The sequence below is a fragment of the Nelusetta ayraudi genome, unplaced genomic scaffold (assembly GCF_046127955.1).
Source record: "Nelusetta ayraudi isolate G7.1 ecotype Tasmania unplaced genomic scaffold, CSIRO-AGI_Nayr_v1 ptg000027l, whole genome shotgun sequence".
Classification (NCBI taxonomy): domain Eukaryota; kingdom Metazoa; phylum Chordata; class Actinopteri; order Tetraodontiformes; family Monacanthidae; genus Nelusetta; species Nelusetta ayraudi.
In genome coordinates, this window is record NW_027466077.1 from 4,369,062 (window position 1) to 4,393,538 (window position 24,477).

A 24,477-nucleotide genomic window follows, 5' to 3' on the forward strand; every position below is an offset into this window, starting at 1 on the left:
TGATATGTCTTTCATAAATTAAGATTTTATTCTGCTGCATTTTTCAGCCGCTCAGTCCGAATCGCAGCCCATCCAGGCTGTGAAGGAGGTGAAGGTCGTGGACATCGGGGTCAAGGTCATCACTCTCTCCTGGAGGAAAACACCAGGTGTTTCTGGCTACAAGATCTCCTGGATCCCCTTCCTGGGTACACACACACACACACACACACACACACACACACACACACATACACATATACAGTATATCTATATATATACATACAATATATATATATATATACATATACATATATGTATATATATATGCACACTACCAGTCATGCAACTTCTCATGCAATATTTTTTTTATCTTTACCACTTTCTACACTGCAGATAGATACTGAAGACATCAAATATATGAGCAAGATATATGGAATGATGCAGCAAAGAAAAACACATTCAATTACTATAAATATGTTTTTTATGAAAGGTGGCTATTATGAAGAATTTAAATATAATACAGTTGGAGTTATTTTACACTTTCATTGTTTCCTATGAAATTCCATGTGTCTGTATACGTAGTTTTGATGCCTTCAGTGAGAAACTGCAACGTCAATAGTGATGAGAATGAAAGAAAAGACATTCAATTCATAGGGTGTGTCAAAACTTTTGACTGGTGGTGTATATTTTAATCATAGGTGGAGAGGAGAAGTCCCACCTGGTCCCTGCTACTTCGACCAGCTACACCATCTCCAGCCTGCAGGGGAACTCTGCCTACAAGATCCAGGTGACTCCCGTAGTGGGCAGCGTGGAAGGAAGCCCCACACTGGTCACGGCGCGCACCTGTGAGTCCGACAACGTCAAGCAAAAGAACACAAGAATTCATTTGAAATTAAAAAAAAAAAAAAAAAAAAAAAAAAAAGGTTGACTGTGGACTTTTAATGTCCTGTTTCAGTGGAAGTTCCAAAAGTGAGCAGCTTCACTGCCGTGAACACCACCGACCGCAGCGTCGTTCTGACCTGGACGCCTGCCGCAGGTGTTTCCGGGTACCTGCTCACCTGGAGGCACATCTCAGGTCAGGCAGACAATGACAATTTGATTAATATGTTGTTTTTTTTCAGCTAAACCCCACTGTCTGATTGCATTGTGCAGTGAAACATTTTCATGAAGTGCCTCCTGTATCCAAAAAAAACCGAACCTTATCATCCCCTCGTGTCATCGTCGCATCATGAAATTGTTTGCTGCAGTCAATTGATGGATGACTGTTTTCAATCTTTTTCAGTGTTAGACACCAGAACGGAGAGGGTGGATCCTGGTTTCACCTCCTACAAGATCAGCGACTTGCTGCACGGGAGAACTTATATTTTTGCCATCCAGCCGCTGTACGGAGAGGTGGAGGGCCCCGTCAGCACGGTGTACCAGAAAATACGTAAGACGTGACTTCTGCATCCTTTCAACACATTTCATCCACCCAAGTTTCTTTCTGTTCCACGCCATCAAACCAGTCATGCGCTGATGTAAGTGAAGTTCAAAGACAGTGATAAACCCAAATTACTGAAGGCGCCTTAATTGTATCTTGCCGTGTCACACAGCTGCACATTCTTCTAGTTTGCCTGCTTCTGCTCTTCTTTTTAACTTGAACTTTTAATACTGCCTTAATTCACTGACAGTGACGCCGCAACAGCAGCAGTCGGCGTCCCCTGTGGCACTTTTCATTATCTCATTCACCATCTGGCACAAGCCAAAGTGTGAAGCCGATGTCAGAACCTCCCGCCACGGTGCATCGATTCAAATGTTTTAATTACTCTGGGTTTGGCTGTGTGCGTCCCAGTGGGGCAGGATTCCCCGGCGGGGACGGCGCAGTCTGTGACGGCCTCGGTCACGACAGCCTCCACCACCAGGCCCACCACCACCAGGACCACCGTCAGGACCACCGCCAGCAGCCCCCAGAAACCTATCACCATCCCATCTAGTCCATTTGCACCCAGCAAGCGTCCAGCGGCTCAGCCCGGCGTCCAATCAGTGCCCTCGGCTGCGTCACCCGCAGCTGCTGCGGTCACGACAGCAGCGAGTCCAGGTACCGTCGGACACCGTCAGAGTTGCACTGGTTTCGTTTTATTTGAATTGCTGAATTCAAATTATGATTTTAAAGTCCGAATCAAGAAAAAAGCTATGGAAAAAAAAAATTCTTTGTATTTTTTATTTCCTTCGGGCAATAATAGAAAGATTCCAAAAACTGACTTTTACAGACCACAAACGTAAACCGAGTGGTAGAGATAGCCCAATCAGGTTGAGCTTGGTTTCAACTCCTTTTTCAATAGAATACAAGGACTCAAAATATGCTCGACCAGAGCTTAATATACTGCCCATAAATACATTAATAAAAGTGATTATACATATATGTATACATATATATATATATATATATATATATATATGTATATATATATATATACATATATATATATATGTATACATATATATATATATGTATATATATGTATACATATATATATATATGTATACATATATATATGTATATATATATATATATATATATATATATATATATGTATATATGTATACATATATATATATATATATATATATATATGTATACATATATATACATATATATATATATGTATACATATATATATATATATATATGTATATATATGTATACATATATATATATGTATATATATATATATATATATATATATATATATATATATGTATATATATATATATATGTATATATATATATATACATATATGTATATATATATATATATATGTATATATATATATATATATATATATATATATATATATATATGTATATATATATATATATGTATATATATATATATACATATATGTATATATATATATATATATGTATATATATATATATATATATATATATACATATATATATATATGTGTGTGTACATGGTGTGCACAATGCAATCTGACAGCACGTTTGGTATATAGGGTGCTCGCGTCTTTAAATAAACCAACGAAGAAGAAGGTGCACCAGATGTCCAGTTTTGTGTGCGTGGGCCACTGTAGCTCACAGGCAAACTCAGTAGGGGGAGAGAGAGAGTGAAAGACGCTGCAGTCTAAAATGCAACCACTTGCTGCCGCTGTTTCTTCTTCAAAACCACTAAATATTACACACTTCACCTTCAATGAATCAGCTGTTGCCGTTCCAGGCTGTGGGCGGAGCCAGGTCGACATTGTGTTCCTGGTGGATGAGTCGTCCAGCATCGGCGCCAACAACTTTGTCAAAATGAAAGACTTCATATTCCGCGTGGCCACGTACTTCCCCGCCATCGGCCCCGAGGCCACGCAGGTTGGTTGAGGTTGATTCAGAGCGCCGCTGTAGCTCGCCTTGTCGCCGTCAATCCCGGGGCGTCCACTGACCGCGCCACGCCTCCCTTCCGCAGCTGGCCGTGGTCCATTACAGTGACCAGCCTCGGATCGAGTTCCGCCTGAATGACTTCAAGGACAGGAACTCGGTGCTCAGAGCGCTGCGCTCGCTGCGGTACGTGGGAGGAAACACACGCACAGGTCAGTGTACACAATTATTTCCACCAGTCAGTCAACATCAAATGGTTCCTGGAAAACACTGAAAAAATAAACATCACAGCAGACTGAAGTGTCACCGACTGCTTCAGAAGTATTGTGTGTTTGGGTAAAATACTCAATTGTTATTTTGGCGTATGTAACTTTTTGTCGCATAGAATTTTACATTTTGCCTTTTGATACTGGTATTGTTATTTCTCCTGAAATTTTGCAGTAAACAGTGGTCTAGTGGTAGAGCGTCCGCCCTGAGACCGGTAGGTTGAGGGTTCAATCCTCGACCAGGTCATACCAAAGACTGTAGAAATGGTCCCCATTGCCTCCTTGCTTGACACTCAGTATTCAGGATTGGAATTGGGGGGTTATCGCCCAATGATTTCCTGGTGCGGCACCGCTGCTGCCCATCGCTCCCTCAGGGGATGATGGGTCAAATGTGGAGGACAAATTTCCCATCCATCAGGATGTGACAATCACTGGGACTTGAACTTTTGTTGTTGTGTGCGCTCTTAGGGAAAGGCATCAGCTACGTGCTGCAGGAGCTCTTCCACGAGTCACTGGGGATGAGGCCGGACGTGGCCCACGTGCTGGTCCTCATCACGGATGGCAGGGCCCAGGACAATGTGGTGCCACCCTCCAGAATTGCACGTGCTCTAGGTTTGGCATTTAAAGTCACATTAATTCTATTTATTGGCGGAACGACACAAAACCACTGATTTCACCCCACCGTTTGTCGTATTCTCCACTTCCCAGGCGTCAGCGTCCTGGCTGTCGGCGTCCACAGAGCCGACTTGGCGGAGCTGAATAAAATCGCTGCGCCTACCAGCTACAAGAACATCTTCTTCTCGCCGACCTTCGATGACTTCCCCTCCATCGAGGGAGACTTCATCGGGAGCCTCTGCAGCGACGAGCTGCTCACCGAGTACAAGCTGCACGACGAGGCAAGGCGAAAGCGGCCGAACTGGTTTCGTGCATTAGCAATAAATCCATGTCCTGTAAACTTATTCCAACACAGTGGTTCCTAACTGGTGGAGTCTCAGGACCCACATTTTTTCCTTATCATGAAGTTGCGATCCAAATTGACCAGACAGCGCTCCAAATAAAATCGCTAGCCCACTTTCTATCATGTCTAGTCAATAAATTATTGAAGTTGAGTTGAATTGGGGTGGAGTTTCCCACCCCCCAGTTGAGAAACACTGTTCTAACAGATATTCAAGTCAAGGAGGTGACACTGTACAACATTACATTTACATTCTTTGATTGTCTTATATAGAAAAGCACTCTGTCTCCATTTCCATTACATTATTATTATTTTTTCCCCCACAACCTAACAGCCTAACTAACAATGTTTCCACTTCAGTCCGCCCAGCTGGACAAGCCGACTGGCGACCCGGAGGAGCTGTCCAAGCCTCAAGGCCCCTGTCCCGCCCAGTGCGTCAAGGTAGCTGATAAATCTTCCTTCTTCCCTACACCTGAGGTGCAACGTTGTTTCTTCTGAAAGGTCCCATTACTAGACCCGTCTTTTCACATCATTAGTTTTCATCCTAGGCAATTAAGTATCAAGATAAGTCATTATTATTTAGCCCCTGGATTCACAACTCTGAATAAGACTAAAAATCTAATTATGTTGATTTGATATTATCATAATTATGTTACTCTATGTGTTTGTTTTCCAGGGACAGAAAGGGGAAAAGGTACGTTTACTCTCTTTTGAGTTGAGCGATATCATGAGAAATGTCATACGTAATATCAAAAGGAATTTTCACCCTCTGTACTGTCGTCCTTCAGGGAGACGGCGCAGGCCAGGGAGGTTTGGTAGGTTCTCATTAAGGTTCCCAAGTGTCTTGACGTCACGACACATATCTGCACTCTCTGTGATTTCCACACTGCAATCAGCTCGCCGTCCGTTCTTTCATCTCAGCATCTCTAATTGGATTTTTTTTTTTTTTTTTCATCAACTTGTCCTTGGTGACGCAGAGGTTTCGGCAGATCCCTCAGCAGTACGACCCTTTCATGCCGACCAAAGGAGCGTCCGGAGAAAAGGTGAGAATGCATGCACGAGTGCCACTCTCATCACGACACACTCTGACCCACGGGTCAAAAAAACAGTTTCAAGTCCCTGGTCTAAAAGAATTGAGCTTCAGCCTTTCAGGCGTTGCTGCGGGGAAACTGTCGACCAGTGACGTCAACTGTACAGAAACACAGCCAGAAACTTCTTTGAATTTCACCATTTTCGACGTTTCCAGATTCACATGTCAGCTGCATGTGTGTAAAACGTTGTGTGTTGTTAGCGTTGCACAGCAGTGTGGCACAAAGGTTTGAGGTCCTCGGTTATTTTCCCGCCATTAGTTCTTCCGGCCAGTCGCAGTAAACGTCCCAGCGACGGACCGCCCGTCCGATAAACCGAATCGCCGCCGTCATGACTTTTTCATTTATTTTTTTCTCCTTCCTAATCTCATAGACCTGCTGCGACTGCGTGGCTTTGCTGTGCGCATGACTTAATTAATTTTCAAGCATCCAACACGATTCTTCAATATAACAGGGGGCTCCGGGAACAGATGGCATCCCTGGTTTGCCAGGACGACCGGGGAGAAGCGGACCGCCGGGTTCTGCAGGCCAACGGGTAACTTAATTCAGTGCGAGGAGAAAAAAACCCAGCAAACCTCAGTGCAACTCGGTCATTCTTTTATTGACGGAGAAAATAATATTTGTCATTTTCATCCTGCAGGGCTCGCCGGGCATTCCAGGCGATCTGGTGAGATGGCAAATGATTTTTAAGAACTCAAACTTTTGCTTGCTCCATTATCGGATCACGTTTGTTCCACTTTGCCACTCATCTTTTTGTGTCTCTCTCACCGCAGGGTCCACCAGGCCCAGCTGGTTCCAAAGGACAGAGAGGAGAAAGAGTGAGGCTCAGTCAAGTTTTCCCACAAGTCTTAAGACTTTCTACTGCGGCTATGATACGATCTATGTGTGCGATGACGGCCTTCTTGTGCATGTGCTTCCATATGCAGGGTGAACCTGGTTATATCATAGCCAGCCCAGATGCTCATTTTGTCCCTGGACGGAAGGGAGAGCCTGGATCTTTAGTGGGTCTTCAAAAAATCAACCAAATGCTTCAATGCCAATGAAACACATCACCTATAACCGAGTGCGTGTTACAGGGACCCCAGGGACCACCTGGTGTTCCAGGGGCCACTGGATCTCCAGGCCCGGTCGGACCACAGGGACCAAAAGGTTCACCTGGAATATATGTTAAGGTAAAATAAAGACTGCATCATGCTTTATAATGCAGGGAAACCCTCTTATTTTGGAGGATAAGATAAGATAATCCTTTATTAGTCCCACAGTGGGGAATGTTCCAACTGCACAGATAAATAATTAAATAAGAAATAAAGAAGACACTAAACTACAAAAAAAGGGGGAAAGTTCAAAGTGAACGGGAGCTGCTTTTACAGGCTGCCACGAGAGCGGCGCCATCTTGATCCTGAAATGTAAGTGTATGAAATGAAAAGGCAGGTTGTGCTGATGCTGCTGTTTGAACTGTCTGCAGGGCGACCCCGGGGAGCCTGGAGAAAGCGTAAGTTTGAAATAAAGTGAATGAAATAGATATATATATGTAATAAAAAAAAACAAAGTTACCGAACCTGCATCTTAGGGCCTGTTTCACGTGACCACACTTTCATTGTGTTTTGGAAAAGGGCTTGCAGGGAAAGCCGGGCGTGAAGGGAGACAAAGGAGAGGCGGGCAGAGATGTGAGCGCACAGCCGAGCAGTTGATAACGAGATTGTTCATGTGAACAACAAACTGCATTATTTACGTTTTGATTTCTGGCCCCTTTGTTTCTCACTGTGCTATTCTGACTGATGAACACACACACACACACACACACACACACACACATGCACTGCAAACTGCTGCAGGGTATCGCAGGTTTGCCTGGACCCATCGGTCTGGATGGAGTGCCCGGTCTGCCAGGTCAGAGAGGGGAGAAGGTGCGAGTGAGATTCCTCCATCAAATATGAGGTTTTCACTTTATTTATCAGGAAGTAAGCGGGCTGATCGTTTTCAACTGTTTCAAAGGGTGAAGATGGATTTGGCATTCAAGGTGTTCAAGGACCTCGAGGACAGCCTGGAGAAAAGGTGCATAAAAATTAGAAAAATGTGGGATTTGGAAACTCAGGGAAATATTCATTTGTCAAGTCATCGCTCCCTTAACTGTTAATTTGGCCCGTGTACATTTTTTTTTAATGTCAGGCAGATCATTAGCGTGGAGGAATATTGCTCTCTGAGCCTCACTGTAAAATCTGAACGAATTGTTTCTTTTTATTGTCTTGCAGGGAAGCATTGGCCCAATGGGACCACTTGGCCCGAAGGTAACTCATTTCACTGCCGATTTCAATATGTTCTGGAGTTAAAGGTCCACAGAGTCTGTTTGACTCATAGCGGGGTAATTTTTTGTTTCAAGGGTGAAGTTGGACTGCAGGGCGTCCCAGGAGTGGCCGGACTTCGGGTCTGCACCTCATCATTATCCACATCTTCAACCGGCGGTGCTGCCGCCCTGCACATTTTAAAACTATCTGCCAGCCGCGGCTAATGAGACGCCTGGCTAACGAAGCGCAATTACCCAGAATCTGTAATGAGAGACTTCAGAAGGCTAATACATATATTTATTTATCCAATTTAATTACAGGGGAAGAAGGGACTGACAGGGGAGCAAGGTGACAAGGTGAGTGTGTCCCACCTAAACTCTCTAAAATGTTATTTTTTGTTTGTTTTTAATCCCGTTACACTAAAGGGTTTCATTCATACGGATAATCTAATAGATTTTGTTTTCTTCAGGGAGAACCTGGTGATCTGGGACCAGCGGGACCACAAGGGCCAACAGTGAGTAGAAATTACATCCGCTAATATGTGATGTATGTTTGTGTAAATAAAAAACAACAAACGTTTATTATGTTTTTATCATGTATTTTTCAGCTTCCACAGTCCCGCATGAAAGCAGCACACTTATGATTGTGCTGTCTTTACTCACCTGAGCAAATGACATTTGCTGCTCTCGCTCTCTAATTCACTTTTGATTGGAAAGAGACCCTCTGGTAGACCGGAGGAAGTAATCCAGCAAAAGCTGGTCACATGATATTCAATAAGCTTTTTCCAGTGTCCCTAAACAGAACAATCGTGCTTCATTCTTTCATTTACGCTGCCAAATCTCAGATGTAATGAATGTAATAAAAGAAAATGCACAAAAACAAAAGACGTAAACGACTCAAGAATTTCTTTGTACTCCTCTGGGTGTGAATAACAAATTCTAAAATGATGGATGTTTTCTCACATCAGGTTTTGGATGCAGCACCTCTTCAAAATCTCAAGATTTATTTTCTATTTTTTGTACCTCGCCTTTTTCCAGGGGCTGACGGGGCCACTGGGGTTGAAAGGAGATGAGGGACCCACAGGGCCCCCTGGAGATCCGGCCAAGGGTGTAAGAATCAGTTCCCACATTTTTGGCGAAACCGTGACCCGCGGTTATCACAATACAACTTTCATCTCTTTAAAACAGATAATTGGTCCAACTGGGAAGAAGGGTGCCAGGGTGAGTAGCCCTCGTCTCAACACACCGCTGGACGGAAGAGCGTTGATCTCCAGAGTCCACCACTCCCATAGAAAGTCAGCTGCAGAGTAGAATGATGTGTGTTTGTGTATGTTTTGCCTTTTTGTGTGTGTGTGTTTGTCAGGGAGACATGGGTCCGGTGGGGCTCACGGGACCCCAGGGCGTGAAGGGCGAACAGGGAGACAAAGGAGATAAGGTTAATAAAGAGAAACACTGTGCAGTCGTCACTCAGTTGATTCATTTTACTGTTAAATGGTGCTTCTTCAATTAAATTGAAGAAAATAAAGGCGTTTTACTGTCCAGGGCAGCCCAGGGTTTGGGATTCCTGGACAACAAGGCCCAAAGGGAGAGAATGGCGAGAGGGTGAGTCTCAAACCCTCAAACTGTGTCACTGTTGTGGAAAACACGACAGCCATTGATTCCTACAGTCATGTTTGTTCTGTCGCGTTATTGTTGGACAGGGCAACGTCGGCTTGTCTGGGAAACCAGGACCAAAAGTAAGAAGCTGCGACCGTGGCCATGATGATTTACTGCTGCTCCGATTATTACATCTCTGACGAAGAAGAAGAAGAAGAAGACAATGACAAGGTGATTGTTTGTTTGCCTGCTTGTCCAGGGACAGGACGGCTCCAAAGGGGAAAAAGGGAATCTCGGGCTACTGGGAAATCCTGGAGAACCAGGATTAAGAGGTAAAGATGTAAGTAAATCCTGAGTGGATGTTACAAGGAAAGTGGATTCCCAACAGTTTACTATACATCCTGTTTATTACCATTTTATTGCTAGTCTAAAAATACTCTATATTGACCTTTACTTAGGGAATCCCAGGGCTGCAAGGCAACCAAGGGCTAAAGGTACAGACATGATTTGTTGGGTTTTGTGGATGCCACTTAGGAAGTGATTTACACTAAATTTAATAGTTTCAAGTCGTTTCAAGTCCAAGCGCTGATGTGACAATATTAAGTCCTAATCTTTCATTTTGGGTTTGTTGTTTTATTTCCCCAAGGGTGAACATGGCCCACCCGGAGAGCCTGGCGACAGAGGAGTCAGGGTATTTATTTTATTATATAACGGTTTTCAAACGCTGATATGCCCCCACCTGTCAGTGAAATGAGAAACATTCATCCTTTGGGAAAACATTCATAAAAGAGTCAGTATTTCCAGACTTTATGTCCTTGAAATTTTTTTGCAAAATCTTCGTAGGGCCCCCTGGGATTACCAGGGCGACCAGGAGACCGAGGGGACAAAGGGGATTCTGGGAAGCCTGGCTCTGCTGTAAGTCCCTCAAACCCGTAAAAGAAAACAGATAATCTGAAATAAGACAGAAATAAATGTTCTATTTATAGTCCAATTCTTGGTGGAAGTCATATCTCTGCACAGAAACCATTTGTTGTGTTTAAATGTGACAATACTTTGCAATAACGCAAAATTTTATTTCCTGTGAAAGGGCAACGAAGGGGAGAAAGGCGACAAAGGGGAGCCGGTATGTTTCCATTCATCTCTGTCCTCTCTCCCTTTGATGAAAAACATCCTTTGTTTCTTCTGTGTGACGCTCCTGATTATTCTTCCGTGCTGCTCACCTTCTCATCCGCCCGCCCGGCCGTGACTTCCTTATCTCCGTATCGGTGCCTTCTGTAATAAAGCCGGGCTTTTGTGTGCGCCACCCCTCACTGCGGCCACATTTTTTAAACATTTTTATTCTCTCTGACGTGAATCGTGTCGCGCCAGTGTGAGATGCTTAATTTTTTTTTTCTTTCTGCTCCTCAATTCTTTTGACGTGGCTGCTGGCGTCACAAAGGGGAAACCTGGACCTCCGGGACAGCAAGTGAGCAAATCTTTTCTTATCGCGTTTGTCTGACAACGACGTGTAGTTGTGTTGATGAAGCGGGGAGGGAGACAACAAAAACCTTTTGCAAAGAGCTCATTATTTATAATAATAGACTTTTCTTTTACCCCAGAGTGTCGGAGACAACAACATCCTGACCAGAGTGATAAAGGTAGCTCAAAGTCATGGATTTATTGTATTTGTTCCTTGCATTTTGATTGATGCATGTAAATGTCTTGCATCACTTCTTGCCAGGGTGAGCATGGAGAGCCTGGCCTGCCTGGAGTGAGAGGAGAAACCGGCCTGCCGGGCCCCAGAGTGAGTGTCCTCAACTGGCTCACATACTCACAAACATTCACTTTGCTTTACACTTCACACCGTCATTTTTAAAATCATTTCATACCATCAATAAAGGTCAGTTTCTGAAATAAATGTACCTGCTATGTGATAACTTTAAACGTGAGTTCAAGTTCCTTTAAAAGTCTGGCTTTCCACAATATTGTGAGTCATAATTTCCTATAATGTCATTCAACAGGGTCCAGAGGGGAAGCCGGGATTACCGGGTCCATCTCAGGTAAGATAGATAATGACAAATAAAGAGATAAATGATCCTCGGCATCACTTGCTTGTGTTGTAAGTCACTGCTGTTGCGCCGCCCTGCAGGACGGTTTGGGAAGGAACGGACTCGATGGTTTACCAGGGAATCCTGGACTCAAGGTCCGAACATCCTCACACTTTTGGACTCACTTTGAATTTAGAATTACAAAGAATATGTGTGTGCTTGCTAGTATTGTTAGTATTTAGCTGTTTTCCTCCTGATTCTACAAAGTGCTTGGAGACACCTTTGGATGTAGTGCTGTACAAATAAAAGTTGATTGAGTTGAAGTTGATAAGCTGATGTTGTGCAACATCTGCAGGGAGAGCAGGGACAGAGAGGAGAGCCTGGATTGGTGAGTCCATGGTGATGTTTTTTTGGCTTTTCTCACGTAACTCAATGGCACGATTTCCAGCTGGTATTTATAATCTATGGGAAAGCAGCTGCTGCATGTGGGTATGCAAGATTTCTAACAGCAGAATTTCTCATTTTTTCGTCTTTTGGGTGCAGAGGGGAGACACCGGGCGTCTTGGGATCGCCGGAATTCCTGGTTTACCGGGAAGTCCGGTAAGTGTGACTTGACTTTGCTGCTTCATACTCAGCTGAAAACCTCAAAACGCTCCATGGTGTCCATGTCCACAGGGACGAGCTGGCATTGACGGGAAGAGAGGCCAGTCCGGGAAAGATGTGAGACATTTTGACCTGAACGGTGAAACTTTTTTTGCCGGCTGTCTAGAATATTTCAACACTGTTTGCTTTTCACAGGGAGAAAAGGGAGTCAAAGGAGACGACGGCGTCAAGGTTCCTCGAAACGCCAGCAAAACCATTTATTTATTTCAGAGTTTGAGTCCAAATGTATAACTGTATGCTTCCTCCAGGGAGAGAAGGGGGATCCAGGTGCAAATGTAAGTACCTTTCATTCATTGTCAATATCATATGTCAAGATTGTGTACTTAATTTAAAATAATCCAACTGTCAATATAATGTTTGTTCCCTTACAGTCTATAAATATTTTTATTTCATTTTATTTTATTTATTTATTTATTTTTAATCAATATAATCTCCATTCTTTTCTGTTGTATTGTTTTTGTAAAAATGCTAATTTCCCTAATGTGGGATTAATAAAGCTTCTTCTTTTTGTTTTTTTTTCTTCCATGTGACTTTGGAAGAAGGCTGAGATTTTACCTTTTCTTCCCTATTTTGTATTTTCTCAGGGTAAAGATGGCAGCAAAGGAGAACCAGGACCTCCAGGTTTACCTGGTCGCCAGGTTTTGGTCATGTCAGAGGTAAAGAAAAAAAAAAAGAAGAAGTTAGAAGCTCACCCTTTAGGGCAGAATAACACATTTCCTCTGTGAAACCTCTTGACACTCAACCTCGACGAACCATCATCGGCACATTTGCTTCGGTTGCGTTTTCAATGAGTTGAGTATCTGACAGATTGATCCGCTGATCTGTTGCCAGGGTGCCAGCGTCAACGATATGCGGGAGGCGTTTCCAGTTCCGATGGGACCCCCGGGAGCAACTGTGAGTCACTCACTGAACACACAGCTGGATGTTATTCCAGCCACTGAGAAGTTCAACAATATTGCGAGCCGCTTAAGTTTTCTGAGATTTTTTTCTCTTCCTGGTATGTTTTTGTGTTCAGGGTGCGCCGGGATTAAAGGTAAAATACAACGACGTTCACCGTTCATAGTTTGATTCTGGTATTCGACAATTGCGATACAGCTCAGCGTGCCTTTCATTCAGGGCGATAAAGGAGAAATGGGGCCGAGAGGAGAGAAGGTAGCTCTCTAGAGTTTTGCCTTAAAACTTGCTTGTGTTGTGAAAGTCAGATCATCTTTAATGCGTTGTCTCGATGTTGCTGTAGGGCGACGCCGGAGCGGGGAAATCCATCGAGATGAAGGTGAGCGAGAGCCGTGCTAATCTCCTCTTCGTGGGGAGACGTTCCTGGGAGGCTTATGCTGTAGTTTGTTTGTTTTTTTTTTGTTTTTTTTCCTCCCTCAGGACATTGAGATGATGTTTGAAGCCTACGGCATGAAGGTGAGCTCTCAGCCAGACACTTGCGTTACGTTTTGAGGACGAGAGAACAACAGCTGTCACCGTTGAAACTTTATAGTTTTTTTTTCTTTTTCACTCCCCCTCAGCTGCCGTTGCTGAAGGCCCTGATTGACAGGCTGCTGCAGGGGGGCGTCGAGGAGCTGCTTCAGGTGCTCAGCGCCGCCGCCACAGCCGCCAAAGCCAAGGATGACGCAGGAGCCCTCGACGGTGTCGCTGAGCACACTGTACGCAAGAGCGCAAAAGCACCAGCGACCTGTTGGTCTCATTTTGGTCCTCCCCACCAGGCCTCTGTCTCATAAAAGTGAATTCCGGTTTCTTGTGCTTTTCCTATGTGTTTGAACAGGAAACGGTGAAGTCTGACGTCAGCAAGCAGCAGCTACAGTCAGAGCTCGACTCTCCAGGGGAGGCTGCTCGTGCACGTGGACGCTTGCCTCTGTCGACGGTAGGCTATCGTAAACAACAATGTCATTTGTTCCTTGGCCTTATTAATCTAATTTCCCTTTTCTGACGCCAGACGTGAGATTATTAAATCTGTCGAGACAAATCAGTCGCGCTCACCCTGCTGATGTGAATGCCGGAATCTGACACGTTAATTTGACAAAGTGACCGTGACAGAGGTTGGCGGAAGACCTATCTGTAATTGTGTCGTCACTCTTGGGTTGTGTTAAAGTCCAGTGACACTTGCAGCGAAAGCGGAAGTTAAATCAACAGAGGAAAGTTGCTTCTATTGTTTGATTTGTTAGAGTTTAAAGTGAGACATTTTTGCCCTTTTTAACAACCTGAGATTTAATTTTGTCCATGTGACACAGACTCGGGTCCCTGCTCTCAGTCTCTCCCAGTTCCTCACCAACTCTTTTCCTCTCTTGCGAAGGGTCCACCGAGTCAAACAGGCGAGGCTCCGGCTCCCCACACTGTCGGCACGCACGGCGGAGAGCAGCATCCACTGAGGACCGACACCGGTGTGACAGGATCCAAAGGGAAAGAGGTGGCGGCCGGGAGCGGCGACCGTGCTCTCAGCGTCCGAAAAATCAACTCAAGTGCCGTCAATTCGACCTTTGACGATAACACTGCGAGCCGCGAGGTGAGCAGTCGGCAGAGGCCACATCTGAAAGACATCAGTTACTGGCAGGTGCCACTGCTGACCGGCAGGTGCCACCAAGTACTGGCAGGTGCCCATAAATTCTGGCCCGGGTTTGTTACACCGCTCTGTCTGTGTGTGTGTGTGTGTGTCAGATGGTTTCAGAGTTGCCTGAAGCCCCAGTGGAGCCTGTCATCCTCAACCAGGAAGACTCTTTGAAGAAGAGCTCAGGGCAGAAGAAAAAGAACAAGGAGCGCGGGAAGGTAACGGGGGTCCGGCCTCATCTGTTTTATTAACATAATAGAACCACCATAATAACCTCCTTCAGTTACATTTATAACAGGTGAATTTGTCGTCATTAACTTGTGTATTTTTTTTTTTCAACAAGGGTACAAGTTTTGCATGTTTGACGTCATAACAACAACAAATATTTAGTGGCATCAGTGTTCCGGTTATCATCTTTTTTATTATCAGATTAAAAATGAATGGCAAAAAATGTAAGAGATTTATTTTCTTAACTTGATGAAACATGCAAAACTGCCGCTGTGTTTCTGGACACATGGGGTAGAACCTTTAACATACTTTACCCTTTTCCGAAAAACATCAGTGAACTAATCATTTGTGTTTCTTTAGTATCTTGTGGTGGAATGTCTTATTGTTTGTGTTAGTATTTGCAGTTCCACATTTGAAGCATGAGAAACCTCTTCTTGTTTTTTTTTCTCTCTCTCCGACTCTTAACTTCCTAACCAGGGCAAAGGAAATAAAGGACGGCTAAAGAGGCAGAGACAGCGCCTGGTAAATGTCTTTGAAGAGGTCGTGCTACCCTGAAACACTCCAATTAAAGTGTTGCAAAAGCTGCATACTTGTACTGCGCTAGTCAGTGAGTTACACTGCAATGCAGATGTATGTGACTTTGGAATACAATACTCACGAGTCCAACTGCACAAAAAGACATTCATCCCACTCTGCATGGCTGAAAACTGGGATCCTGCTCTTGCAAAACATTGTGCTTCTCTAACGGTATTTATATATACATGTATATATATATATACGTATGTATGTATGTATGTATGTATGTATGTATGTATGTATGTATACACTACCAGTCAAAACTTTGGACACACCTGTTTCTTCTTTATCTTGACTGCTTTCTACACTGTAGATTCACACTGAAGACATCAAATATATGACCAAGATATGTGGATTAATGCGGCAAAAGAAAATAATGCGAAATACCTCAATATGTTATGATCTATATATTTTATATGAAGGGTGGCTATTCTAGATCATCTAAAATATAAAACTTGTTTGAGTTATTTCACACTTTTCTGGTTAATACAGATTCCATATGTGTACATTCATAGTTTTGATGCCTTGAGTGAAAATTTTCAATGTGAACAGTCATGAAAATGAAAGAAAAAACCATTAAATCAGAAGAATGTGTCCAAATTTTAGACTGGTAGTGCATATATTTATATCAGTTAGTAAGAAATAAACAATCACTTTGCAACATATAAACTGCACTACCAGCATGCGCTCATCTCTTGGCTGTGCGCCTGTCGTCGTGTCCATAGCAAGTGTGAACGCTTTTCCTTTGTTTGTTTTGTTTGTTTTTTTTAAATTTAATTATTGGGTTGCTTTGTAGTCGCTCAGCGTTGTTTGTCACCCGGCCACTGACGCCAGAGGCACAGTGTGACGCGCGGCAATGTCTCCCCGTAATCACTGCTGTCTCTCCTTCTCGTGAAGACGAGCGGCGGAGCAGAGCGGCGTGACGTCAACGACAATGAGGCGGAGGAAGAGGAGTTTGAAGAACTCGGGCTCGAGGTGGGCAACAGCAGCAGCAGAAGAAGAAGAAGCAAGTGTCTAGTGGGTTAACTGTGGGAGACTTCACTAGTGCTGCACACTTGCAATGGTCGTGTCGTGGGAGTCTTCCCATTAGCAGACCTGTCAAACTCATAATTACACCGCTTGTGTTTTTTTTCCACTCGCACGCTAAACACTGCAGAGAGCTGATTAATGACACGCCCACCACCTGAATTCATTCTTCAAAATTAATTTATTTTGTCATCCCGGCCTACTCTATCTGCTCCGCAAATTATCTGCTGCTGTGCATGTGGGAGTCGTGGTGGGAATTATTAATTCATTTACCTCCATTTTATCCCACAAACAGGAGGAACTTTCTCCCAGTGGCCCCGCAGCCTCCCTGGAGAGTGGATACAACAGCCAAGTAAAACAAAAGGCACTTTTTTGTTTTACTTTATCGTTTTTCGTTTTATCAGCATATTACACAAGTTGATATGAGTAACATACTTGTCGGTGGTCCTCCTTCCAGGTGGACATGGAAAAAGCAGAGCCGCTGTCTCAACCCACGCACAAGGTATCAGAAGCAGCAAGTTTTCCTCTGCCGGTTCATTGAAGTTTTCTGACTCAAATCTGCTTTGTTTTTTGCATTTCTGACCAGGATGAAGTGCCGCAGCTGCCTCCCACTGCTGCCACAGTGGAGGAGCCAGACAAGGTCAGGCTTAACGCTAACAATATTAATTCTCATCTCACACGGTGTTGGATTTTCTCTTTCTCGCATGCCTTTAAAAGCTCTTGCACGTGCTTGGACTGAAACACCGCCTTGGCTTTTCCCTCCATGACACACAGCGTGTGAGAACTTTGCATCATTCAGCCTCCTCTGAGAAGTTCATCAGTGCAGAACCCAAAAAAATGAAAAAAGGGTGCATGCCATGAGATGCAGTGGCTATGGAAGGATATAATGAGAGTGTATTTTAAGCAGCATGCCCTCTGCATGGTGTCTCCAAAGCTTCTTTGAATGCAAATGAGCAAATTGGCATCCAGCAGCAGCTGGCAGAGAGACAATTCCAGAGAGTTACTCATAATATCTTTCTCTGTCTCATCTTCTTTTTGAACAGGACGCCTCTTAAATGCCAACAGACTGACTGTTGCGTGTTAAGCGTTCCTATGAAAGCACACAAACACACACACACACACACACAAGCACGCACCAGTGGGGGAGTGTTGAATATACTGTGAAAAGGCCCTGAACCGACCCGCCCAACCAGGAGCGACCTCTTCCGTGATGTCACTCAGCCAAACTGTCAGCGACGCCTGATCAATGTCTCCAAATTATGGCTTCAGAGAGGAATGAAAAAAAAATTCTGGCACTGTGAGGATGTTTCCTGCCCACAACTTTCTGCTTATTTATTCAGGCAAAAATGCTCAAACACCATTTTGACTTGTGTTGAAAGTTTATTTATTGATTCATATCAAAATATTTTGATGGTTGTTGATTTGGTTTGGTTGCGAGCTATATCCTTTTTGTTTTGCACTGGTGAAGTTTTCTCTGTTCTTTCACTGTTCATTGATCATGTTCAACCTTTCTGTGTCCTGCAGTAAGAATTATTAAAAAAAATAATAATAATAACCCCTTTCATCGAGTCTATGGATTTCTTTCTAATGTTTTTTTGCAAAAAAAATAAATAAAAATTTGCTCATGTAAAGCTTTGGTTGGGGCTCGACAGGTTGCCCACATCCATGTCAGAGTGAGGAAAAGCCCCCGCTGGCCTGATTCCACGGTGAGTTGGACTTTTTGTAATCTAGGACTTTTTCTTAAAAGGAAAACATCCAAAAAGAAACAAAGTCCCTTTATATTTATTTATTATTAATAAATATTCAACATTTTTTTTTCTTTTTTGCTGCATTCCGCTGGTGCTCAGGGTTACATTAGCAGTGGGTAACGCACGGTTCACGCAATCCCTGTTTTCTGAATTGAAATTTGTTTTTCTAGAGGAAGAGCCGAAAAAATCCAGACCGAACGCATGCAATGAACAAGAGGCGGCAAAGGAAGCAGAGAGAACCCGACACTGACGCTGACAATCAGAAATACTGGGAGGAAGACGATGGAGGAGTCGATGGAACGGAGGGGTGGGAGGAGGTGGAGGAGCCAGACGCTGGCCTTGACTCCACCTACGAGGAGGAGGAGGACGAGAGGAGTGGTAACGACGAATTGGAGGCAGAGGAGGACGACGAGAGGGAAAGGGGGGAGGAGGAGGAGAGGAGCAGGGAAAGGGAGGAGGAGGAGAGGCAAAGGCAGAGAGAGGAGTGGGAGAGGAGGAGGATGGAGATGGAAAGAGGAAGACTGGGCGGCCACGGGGAGGAGGAGGAGGAGGAGGAGGAGCGCAGGGCGTCGTACCCTTACCCTCCACATTTCTACCTGAAGGTACCGTCGCTCGTCACGAGTTGGTCTCACCAACAGAAACATGAAGCACAATAGAAACGATCCGTTCTGCCTTCTCCCCTGGCAGGGTCAACCGGGGGAGCGAGGAGAGCCCGGAATAAAGGTGCACACACGTTTCCTCATCTTCCTCAATGAAGAGCTACAGACTTTCGTAGCATCTGTTTCAAAGATCTTTGCATGTTGACACAGTAATAATTGGCTATGGAGGTGCTCACTATAAATGTGTTATCCTAGATGTTTTCAGAAGGTTTATCAGAATCTCAGATTGGAAACCTTTGTTCTCTTCACTACCAGTCAAAAGTTTGGACACAGCCTATTTCTCACTGAAGGCATCAAAACTATGTATGAACACACATGGAATAATGAAGGAAACAATAAAAGTGTCAAATAACTCAAACATGTTTTATATTGAAATTCTTGAAAATAGCCACCTATCATAAAAAGCACATGTAGAGTTATTTAACCTGTTTTTCTTTGCTGCATCATTCCATAAGCTGTAAAGATAAAAAAGAAAATTGCATGAGAAGGTGTGTCCAACCTTTTGACTTGTAGTGTGGCTAGCGTGCAACGTTAACCTTCTACATGGGGAAAAAATAGAAAAGCATCAAGCAAAAATGAAACAACGCATCGTCCAGCCATTCATGCGGACGCTTCCTCAGTTAAAATTCAGTGGTCACCTCAGTCATCCCATCGCTGTGCAGCACCGCTGAGATGAGAGGGCGGGACCTACAAGCGCCCTCACGCTAGCTGCTACCTGCACATCAGCAGGTGACATCAGAGAACTTCCCTCTCCACCTGTCTCTCAACGTCCAGCCGTCAGCAACAGGCCTTTGATGCCGCTGCTACTCCACTTCCTGTGCGAGTGCGAGGACAGCAGATTAAAGCAGGCATCAATAATTCCCCTTTTTAAAACTTTTGTTTGTTTATTTATTTGGCACCTGGCCAGGCCAGTGAACGTGCTGCGGCAAAGTACTATCTGTCACATGTATCCTTTAACTCTCTTTGTGCCATTTCCTCTTTGTTTGTTTTTTTCTCCCCCCCCAGGGAGAAATTGGCGAAAATGGCCAGAAGGTAAAAAAAATTTATTAAAACCGTTCGTCAAGCAGGCATCCATGTATTTATTATGTTTCAGTTTCAAATGGTTCAATCTGACAATTCTTTGGCGTTGACAGGGGGAGCCAGGCGTCGGCCACAGGGGCCCTGAGGGTCAGGCTGGAACTCCTGGACAGAAGGTAACACTTCATCATCCGAAAGGAATAAAAAGAAGCTAAAGCTGAGCGCTCACATCCAGCGCCTCCTCCAAATTAATTGGCCCCTGCATTTTTTTTTTCCCTCATTACGTTCACTCTGATTGACTTTGTTCCCATTGCACTGTTTTTTTTAATTGTCACGGTGAGTCACCCTCCATCCATTTAAAAGAAAACACACTTGCGTGTGTGCGTGTGTGTGTGTGAGCAGACAAACAGATGAGGGGAACAAAAGGCCTCAGTTGGAAGCAATTATTCAGCGCCGATAGATGAGATGTGTTAATTGCGTGTTGGGAGTCTGTGTGGCCTTTAACTTTGCTGGCACGTCTCCCCGCATCCTCATGTGGCTCCAGGGTGAGCCGGGTGCACCGGGGCCTCCGGGTGCTCAGGGGATCCAGGGGATCCGTGGCAGCGCAGGCATCCAGGGGTCTCAAGGACTGAGGGGTTCGCCGGGAGACCGAGGGGAGCCGGGCAGAGAGGTGCGTCTCATCCGTGCTTCTCAGTGGCGTCAGTATCTTGTCCCTCAAGTTTAAAGGGAGGCCGGGCGGCCGGGTGACAAGGTGTGACCCTGTGGGAAGAGTCCGATCCACTTCACCTCTCTTTCCAGGGTGAGCGGAGCAAGCGGGGGAAGAACGGATCACCAGGACCACCTGGTCCACGAGGAGCTCCTGGACTTCCTGTAAGTCCTTGTGTTGGTCATTTATTTTCATTTCAGTGGTTTTTAGATGAGCAGCCGACTGTGAATGACTTGATTTCATAATTCCCCACCGCTGCATTTCCAACAAAGGGTTCTCTCGGTTTGTCTGGAGTAAAAGGAGAAAAGGTAAAAAAAAAGATTGTAACGTTATATTAAGTTATCACTGACTTAAGATAGAGTTATAATATATCATTTATATATTACAAATACATCTATCTGTCTTCTGACTCCTAGGGTGACAGCGGTCCTGGAGAACTTGGAGCTCACGGTTTTCCTGGTTTTCCAGGCAAAAAGGTGAAATCTCCATCTCTCAGTCCAGCTGAGGTTTGTTTGTGTTTCAATGCCGTTATTCCGCCTGGCAGAGCTGGAGACTAATGACATAGCTTCTCCTCTCAGGGTGAAAGAGGAACTCTGGGTGTCAAAGGAGTTCCTGGGCAACTGGTGAGTTGATATCTGCTGCTGCTGCTTTTAGAAATCTTTTTAGTAACGTTTCTCTAAAAAGACACCAAATATGGAGATTCTGGACGGATTCTCCAAAATGATCTCCTTTCTCGTTCTTTTCAGGGTCCAAAAGGCTTAAGTGGATCAAAAGGAGCAAAGGTAACTGGTTGCTTAAGAAACTATTCACCTGACGCCATTCAAGTTATAAAAAAAAAAAAAATCAGTTTTAATTTTAATGTTCTGCAAATGTTGTTTTACAGTTGGATTACACTAGAAAAAAAGGTCCTTCGGGTCCAGTGTCTTCATCCTAATTGCAGTTAAAGGGAGTGTTATCACAAAAAGTATATGGTGATACTGATGTTGTGATGTTTTGTTAGCAAGAAGCTGAGTTAGTGCCATGTCTTTTCTTTGGCAGCTTTCCGCTGTCGTCACTTCCTCATTCCCTCCCGTCAGTGCATCACCTTCACCTTTATTTACATATGAATCAGCGCGTGCGTCAACAGCAGGGTGCCAGGTCTGAAGGGGGCGTCGCTGGCATTTGCCGCCTGCTTGGTTCTCCACAATAGAACAATTCCATTTATGTCGAGGTGTCGACGACGTCATGAAGTCACTTTTCCGTCGGGCGGTCTTTATTGTGTGTGGCTCGTGCCGTACATGATAAGCACAGCGGTTAAGTAGTTGTGTGTGTCTTGGAAAACAATGTTCTCCGGCCACTTTCAATCAGGCTCCACATGTGACGTATGTACCTCTGTGCAGGGTGATCGAGGTCTACCCGGACTCAGGGGAGAAAGGGTACGCCGCCAATCCTCAAGTACACCTGTCCTGATACAAAAAAAGCACAAAACATAGAAAAAATTAATGGCGCATAAAAAATAACCCAAACATCACAAGCGGGCCGACTCTGTCTTTCACAGGGGAGCACGCTCCAAATCCAGGGACCCCAGGGCTATAAGGGCTCCAAGGGAGATGCGGTGAGATTCTCGCAAAGCCGTAATCGTATATTAACATCAAGACGAAGTTGACAGGGTTTTTTCTTCAGGGTGAACGCGGGCTGCCCGGGTTTGATGGAGATAAAGGAGAGAAGGGTGAGGACGGTCCTCCCGGGTTCAAGGTAGCCAATCTTACGTCTACGTCCTTACCTCTCTACCTAGTTCCTTTTCAACTTTGCATGTCACTGATATGAACAACATAACTTCCTAAGGGACTGAAGGGTGACGCGGGCTCTAAAGGCACGCTGGGCCGTTTTGGAGCACGGGGGCCAGTCGGCCAGAAGGTGAGTTTATAGCTTCAGCCATTTGCACGGCGATGCTGTGGCCAGTTTCTTTTCCCTCTCATGAACACAACACAAGGGGGAAACAACTTTTAAAGGGAAAGAAAAGGAAACTGAAATGTACTAGTTTTGTTGTAACATGTAAAAGTCCAAAAATCTGATATGAGATTGACAGCCCTATAAAAGAGTCGGCATCTCTCTCTATCTTTAAAAAGCAAGAATTGTTATTGAATGTCTTATTCTAAAACTAATGATAACAGTTGAGGATTTAAAATGATGAACTTCTGTCTTGAGTGTATGTGTGCATCCCTGTATGTATTTTCATGCAGCAGTATCTGATGTGTTTGTGCCTGTGTGAGTATCTTTGTGTCTGAGGAATCTGAGGAAGTTTTAGTTAGTCTAGGTTGGATTGGGTGGAACTGGGGAATTGATTTGTGATTTCTGGTTGTTGTGTGGCGTCTGGGCCCCTGTTCATAAGCTGTAGATAGCTTCTGGGGAGTCCCAGTTTTACAAATGTACTTTGATTGAATATTTTAATTGATTTGTAAAATAAACTGAAAATGAGCTGAACTGAAATGAACAGCATCCTCCTGGCCTGCAGGGGGAGCCGGGGGAGCCTGGGCTGCACGGAGAGAAGGTACAGATGAGCTGCAGAGATGCACGTTCAGGCGGGTCGAGCGGAAAAGACGTGACGAGCCCGATGTGATTTCAGGGTGACAGCGGGAAGCACGGAGTGGACGGGGCCAAAGGGGACAAAGGCTTCAAGGGGCTGCAGGGTCAGAGGGGCAGTCAGGTACTCGTGGCCTCACTGGATAAGGTCAGTCAAGGTCAAATTGTTTTGAATTGTTGGCGAGCTCTTGCTATTTTGTGCTTATTTTCAGGGCGATGCAGGAGAACGGGGTTCAGCAGGAGATAAGGGGGCAAAGGGAGAGAAGGTAGGGAAGCCGGCAGCTTGTCAAACGTTTCCCCCCTTCGCTGTTTGTTATAAACTCACCTGATGCTTGTTGGATTCTCTGCACTCTGTGTTTCCGGGGTCGTCTCACAGGGTTTCAGAGGGTTTCCTGGACGCACCGGGAGTCCAGGCTCGCACGGAGAAAAGGTTGGTAGACAGAAGTTAGCAGAAAGGGAGTCAAAGAAGACCTACGATACAATTTGTTGGAATTCCCTCAGAATGGGTTTGTAATCACTTCCTGGATTTGGCCTACAGGGGGATGCGGGTCTCCCAGGCAGTCCTGGCATCCCTGGATTGCATGGAGTCGCAGGACAAAAGGTAAGATAAGCCAAAATGTGCACACGTTTCTCTTTCCCTTCGTCAAACTGACAGTTTTTAACACAAACAGGGCGATAGAGGACAAGGAGGCACCAACGGTGTCGACGGTGCCCATGGGATGAAAGGAGATAAGGTAGGTCCTCTGACGACTGAAGAAGCAGAGTGTGTTACTACTGCTGCTCCTGATTTCCTCTTTCCACATGGTGCAGGGCACGGCGGGTTTCCCAGGATTCCCGGGATTCAAGGGCTCGGCAGGGAATGTCGGGATGTTTGGGTTGAAGGGAGCTCCAGGACCCCTGGGACTGCGTGGGAACACGGGACCCAAGGTGAAGTGTTTCCTGTTTCTACTGTGTGCTGGAAGTGAACTGAATTAATTTCTGTTTCCACATTCTAAAGTGAAAAAATAGATACATTTCAATTTCAATTTCTTTATTTTAAAAAAGGGAGAAGTATATTAATCGACATTTTCTTGCAAAAGTGAATATACCTTAGTTAGCTGAGGGCTAGTTTACATCGGTAGTCCCTACAAATGTTTTTGTGTATGATGAGATTTTCCCAGCTCAACAGTTGATAAATGA

General features: G+C 44.6%; 1 protein-coding gene across 1 annotated transcript in view; it reads left to right on the plus strand.

The window, feature by feature from the left end:
* The window catches only part of col7a1l (collagen type VII alpha 1-like), a 43,561-nt gene that overhangs the window by 14,183 nt on the left and 4,901 nt on the right, over positions 1 to 24,477 (plus strand). Inside the window, exons 17-99 of the mRNA XM_076030198.1 lie at positions 48 to 185; positions 678 to 824; positions 935 to 1,054; positions 1,262 to 1,408; positions 1,811 to 2,056; positions 3,201 to 3,340; positions 3,435 to 3,558; positions 4,081 to 4,224; positions 4,321 to 4,508; positions 4,928 to 5,008; positions 5,244 to 5,261; positions 5,356 to 5,382; positions 5,545 to 5,610; positions 6,110 to 6,190; positions 6,296 to 6,322; positions 6,429 to 6,473; positions 6,582 to 6,656; positions 6,732 to 6,827; positions 7,121 to 7,147; positions 7,269 to 7,322; positions 7,491 to 7,562; positions 7,651 to 7,710; positions 7,908 to 7,943; positions 8,036 to 8,080; positions 8,261 to 8,296; positions 8,410 to 8,454; positions 8,978 to 9,049; positions 9,128 to 9,160; positions 9,303 to 9,374; positions 9,482 to 9,541; positions 9,640 to 9,675; positions 9,795 to 9,875; positions 9,994 to 10,029; positions 10,182 to 10,226; positions 10,379 to 10,450; positions 10,623 to 10,658; positions 10,974 to 11,000; positions 11,134 to 11,172; positions 11,256 to 11,318; positions 11,536 to 11,574; positions 11,664 to 11,717; positions 11,918 to 11,961; positions 12,108 to 12,162; positions 12,238 to 12,282; positions 12,361 to 12,396; positions 12,474 to 12,500; positions 12,810 to 12,881; positions 13,057 to 13,119; positions 13,241 to 13,258; positions 13,342 to 13,377; positions 13,463 to 13,498; positions 13,600 to 13,635; positions 13,740 to 13,877; positions 13,997 to 14,095; positions 14,525 to 14,734; positions 14,887 to 14,994; positions 15,482 to 15,526; positions 16,478 to 16,555; positions 16,902 to 16,958; positions 17,064 to 17,108; positions 17,193 to 17,246; positions 18,259 to 18,312; positions 18,525 to 18,956; positions 19,042 to 19,077; positions 20,019 to 20,045; positions 20,147 to 20,206; positions 20,575 to 20,700; positions 20,829 to 20,900; positions 21,009 to 21,044; positions 21,153 to 21,212; positions 21,315 to 21,359; positions 21,483 to 21,518; positions 22,116 to 22,151; positions 22,274 to 22,330; positions 22,399 to 22,470; positions 22,561 to 22,632; positions 23,231 to 23,266; positions 23,342 to 23,422; positions 23,511 to 23,564; positions 23,675 to 23,728; positions 23,837 to 23,899; positions 23,970 to 24,032; positions 24,109 to 24,225. Of these exons, the coding sequence (XP_075886313.1) occupies positions 48 to 185; positions 678 to 824; positions 935 to 1,054; positions 1,262 to 1,408; positions 1,811 to 2,056; positions 3,201 to 3,340; positions 3,435 to 3,558; positions 4,081 to 4,224; positions 4,321 to 4,508; positions 4,928 to 5,008; positions 5,244 to 5,261; positions 5,356 to 5,382; positions 5,545 to 5,610; positions 6,110 to 6,190; positions 6,296 to 6,322; positions 6,429 to 6,473; positions 6,582 to 6,656; positions 6,732 to 6,827; positions 7,121 to 7,147; positions 7,269 to 7,322; positions 7,491 to 7,562; positions 7,651 to 7,710; positions 7,908 to 7,943; positions 8,036 to 8,080; positions 8,261 to 8,296; positions 8,410 to 8,454; positions 8,978 to 9,049; positions 9,128 to 9,160; positions 9,303 to 9,374; positions 9,482 to 9,541; positions 9,640 to 9,675; positions 9,795 to 9,875; positions 9,994 to 10,029; positions 10,182 to 10,226; positions 10,379 to 10,450; positions 10,623 to 10,658; positions 10,974 to 11,000; positions 11,134 to 11,172; positions 11,256 to 11,318; positions 11,536 to 11,574; positions 11,664 to 11,717; positions 11,918 to 11,961; positions 12,108 to 12,162; positions 12,238 to 12,282; positions 12,361 to 12,396; positions 12,474 to 12,500; positions 12,810 to 12,881; positions 13,057 to 13,119; positions 13,241 to 13,258; positions 13,342 to 13,377; positions 13,463 to 13,498; positions 13,600 to 13,635; positions 13,740 to 13,877; positions 13,997 to 14,095; positions 14,525 to 14,734; positions 14,887 to 14,994; positions 15,482 to 15,526; positions 16,478 to 16,555; positions 16,902 to 16,958; positions 17,064 to 17,108; positions 17,193 to 17,246; positions 18,259 to 18,312; positions 18,525 to 18,956; positions 19,042 to 19,077; positions 20,019 to 20,045; positions 20,147 to 20,206; positions 20,575 to 20,700; positions 20,829 to 20,900; positions 21,009 to 21,044; positions 21,153 to 21,212; positions 21,315 to 21,359; positions 21,483 to 21,518; positions 22,116 to 22,151; positions 22,274 to 22,330; positions 22,399 to 22,470; positions 22,561 to 22,632; positions 23,231 to 23,266; positions 23,342 to 23,422; positions 23,511 to 23,564; positions 23,675 to 23,728; positions 23,837 to 23,899; positions 23,970 to 24,032; positions 24,109 to 24,225 (6,041 nt within the window). The remainder of the gene's footprint in view (positions 1 to 47; positions 186 to 677; positions 825 to 934; positions 1,055 to 1,261; positions 1,409 to 1,810; positions 2,057 to 3,200; positions 3,341 to 3,434; positions 3,559 to 4,080; positions 4,225 to 4,320; positions 4,509 to 4,927; positions 5,009 to 5,243; positions 5,262 to 5,355; positions 5,383 to 5,544; positions 5,611 to 6,109; positions 6,191 to 6,295; positions 6,323 to 6,428; positions 6,474 to 6,581; positions 6,657 to 6,731; positions 6,828 to 7,120; positions 7,148 to 7,268; positions 7,323 to 7,490; positions 7,563 to 7,650; positions 7,711 to 7,907; positions 7,944 to 8,035; positions 8,081 to 8,260; positions 8,297 to 8,409; positions 8,455 to 8,977; positions 9,050 to 9,127; positions 9,161 to 9,302; positions 9,375 to 9,481; positions 9,542 to 9,639; positions 9,676 to 9,794; positions 9,876 to 9,993; positions 10,030 to 10,181; positions 10,227 to 10,378; positions 10,451 to 10,622; positions 10,659 to 10,973; positions 11,001 to 11,133; positions 11,173 to 11,255; positions 11,319 to 11,535; positions 11,575 to 11,663; positions 11,718 to 11,917; positions 11,962 to 12,107; positions 12,163 to 12,237; positions 12,283 to 12,360; positions 12,397 to 12,473; positions 12,501 to 12,809; positions 12,882 to 13,056; positions 13,120 to 13,240; positions 13,259 to 13,341; positions 13,378 to 13,462; positions 13,499 to 13,599; positions 13,636 to 13,739; positions 13,878 to 13,996; positions 14,096 to 14,524; positions 14,735 to 14,886; positions 14,995 to 15,481; positions 15,527 to 16,477; positions 16,556 to 16,901; positions 16,959 to 17,063; positions 17,109 to 17,192; positions 17,247 to 18,258; positions 18,313 to 18,524; positions 18,957 to 19,041; positions 19,078 to 20,018; positions 20,046 to 20,146; positions 20,207 to 20,574; positions 20,701 to 20,828; positions 20,901 to 21,008; positions 21,045 to 21,152; positions 21,213 to 21,314; positions 21,360 to 21,482; positions 21,519 to 22,115; positions 22,152 to 22,273; positions 22,331 to 22,398; positions 22,471 to 22,560; positions 22,633 to 23,230; positions 23,267 to 23,341; positions 23,423 to 23,510; positions 23,565 to 23,674; positions 23,729 to 23,836; positions 23,900 to 23,969; positions 24,033 to 24,108; positions 24,226 to 24,477) is intronic.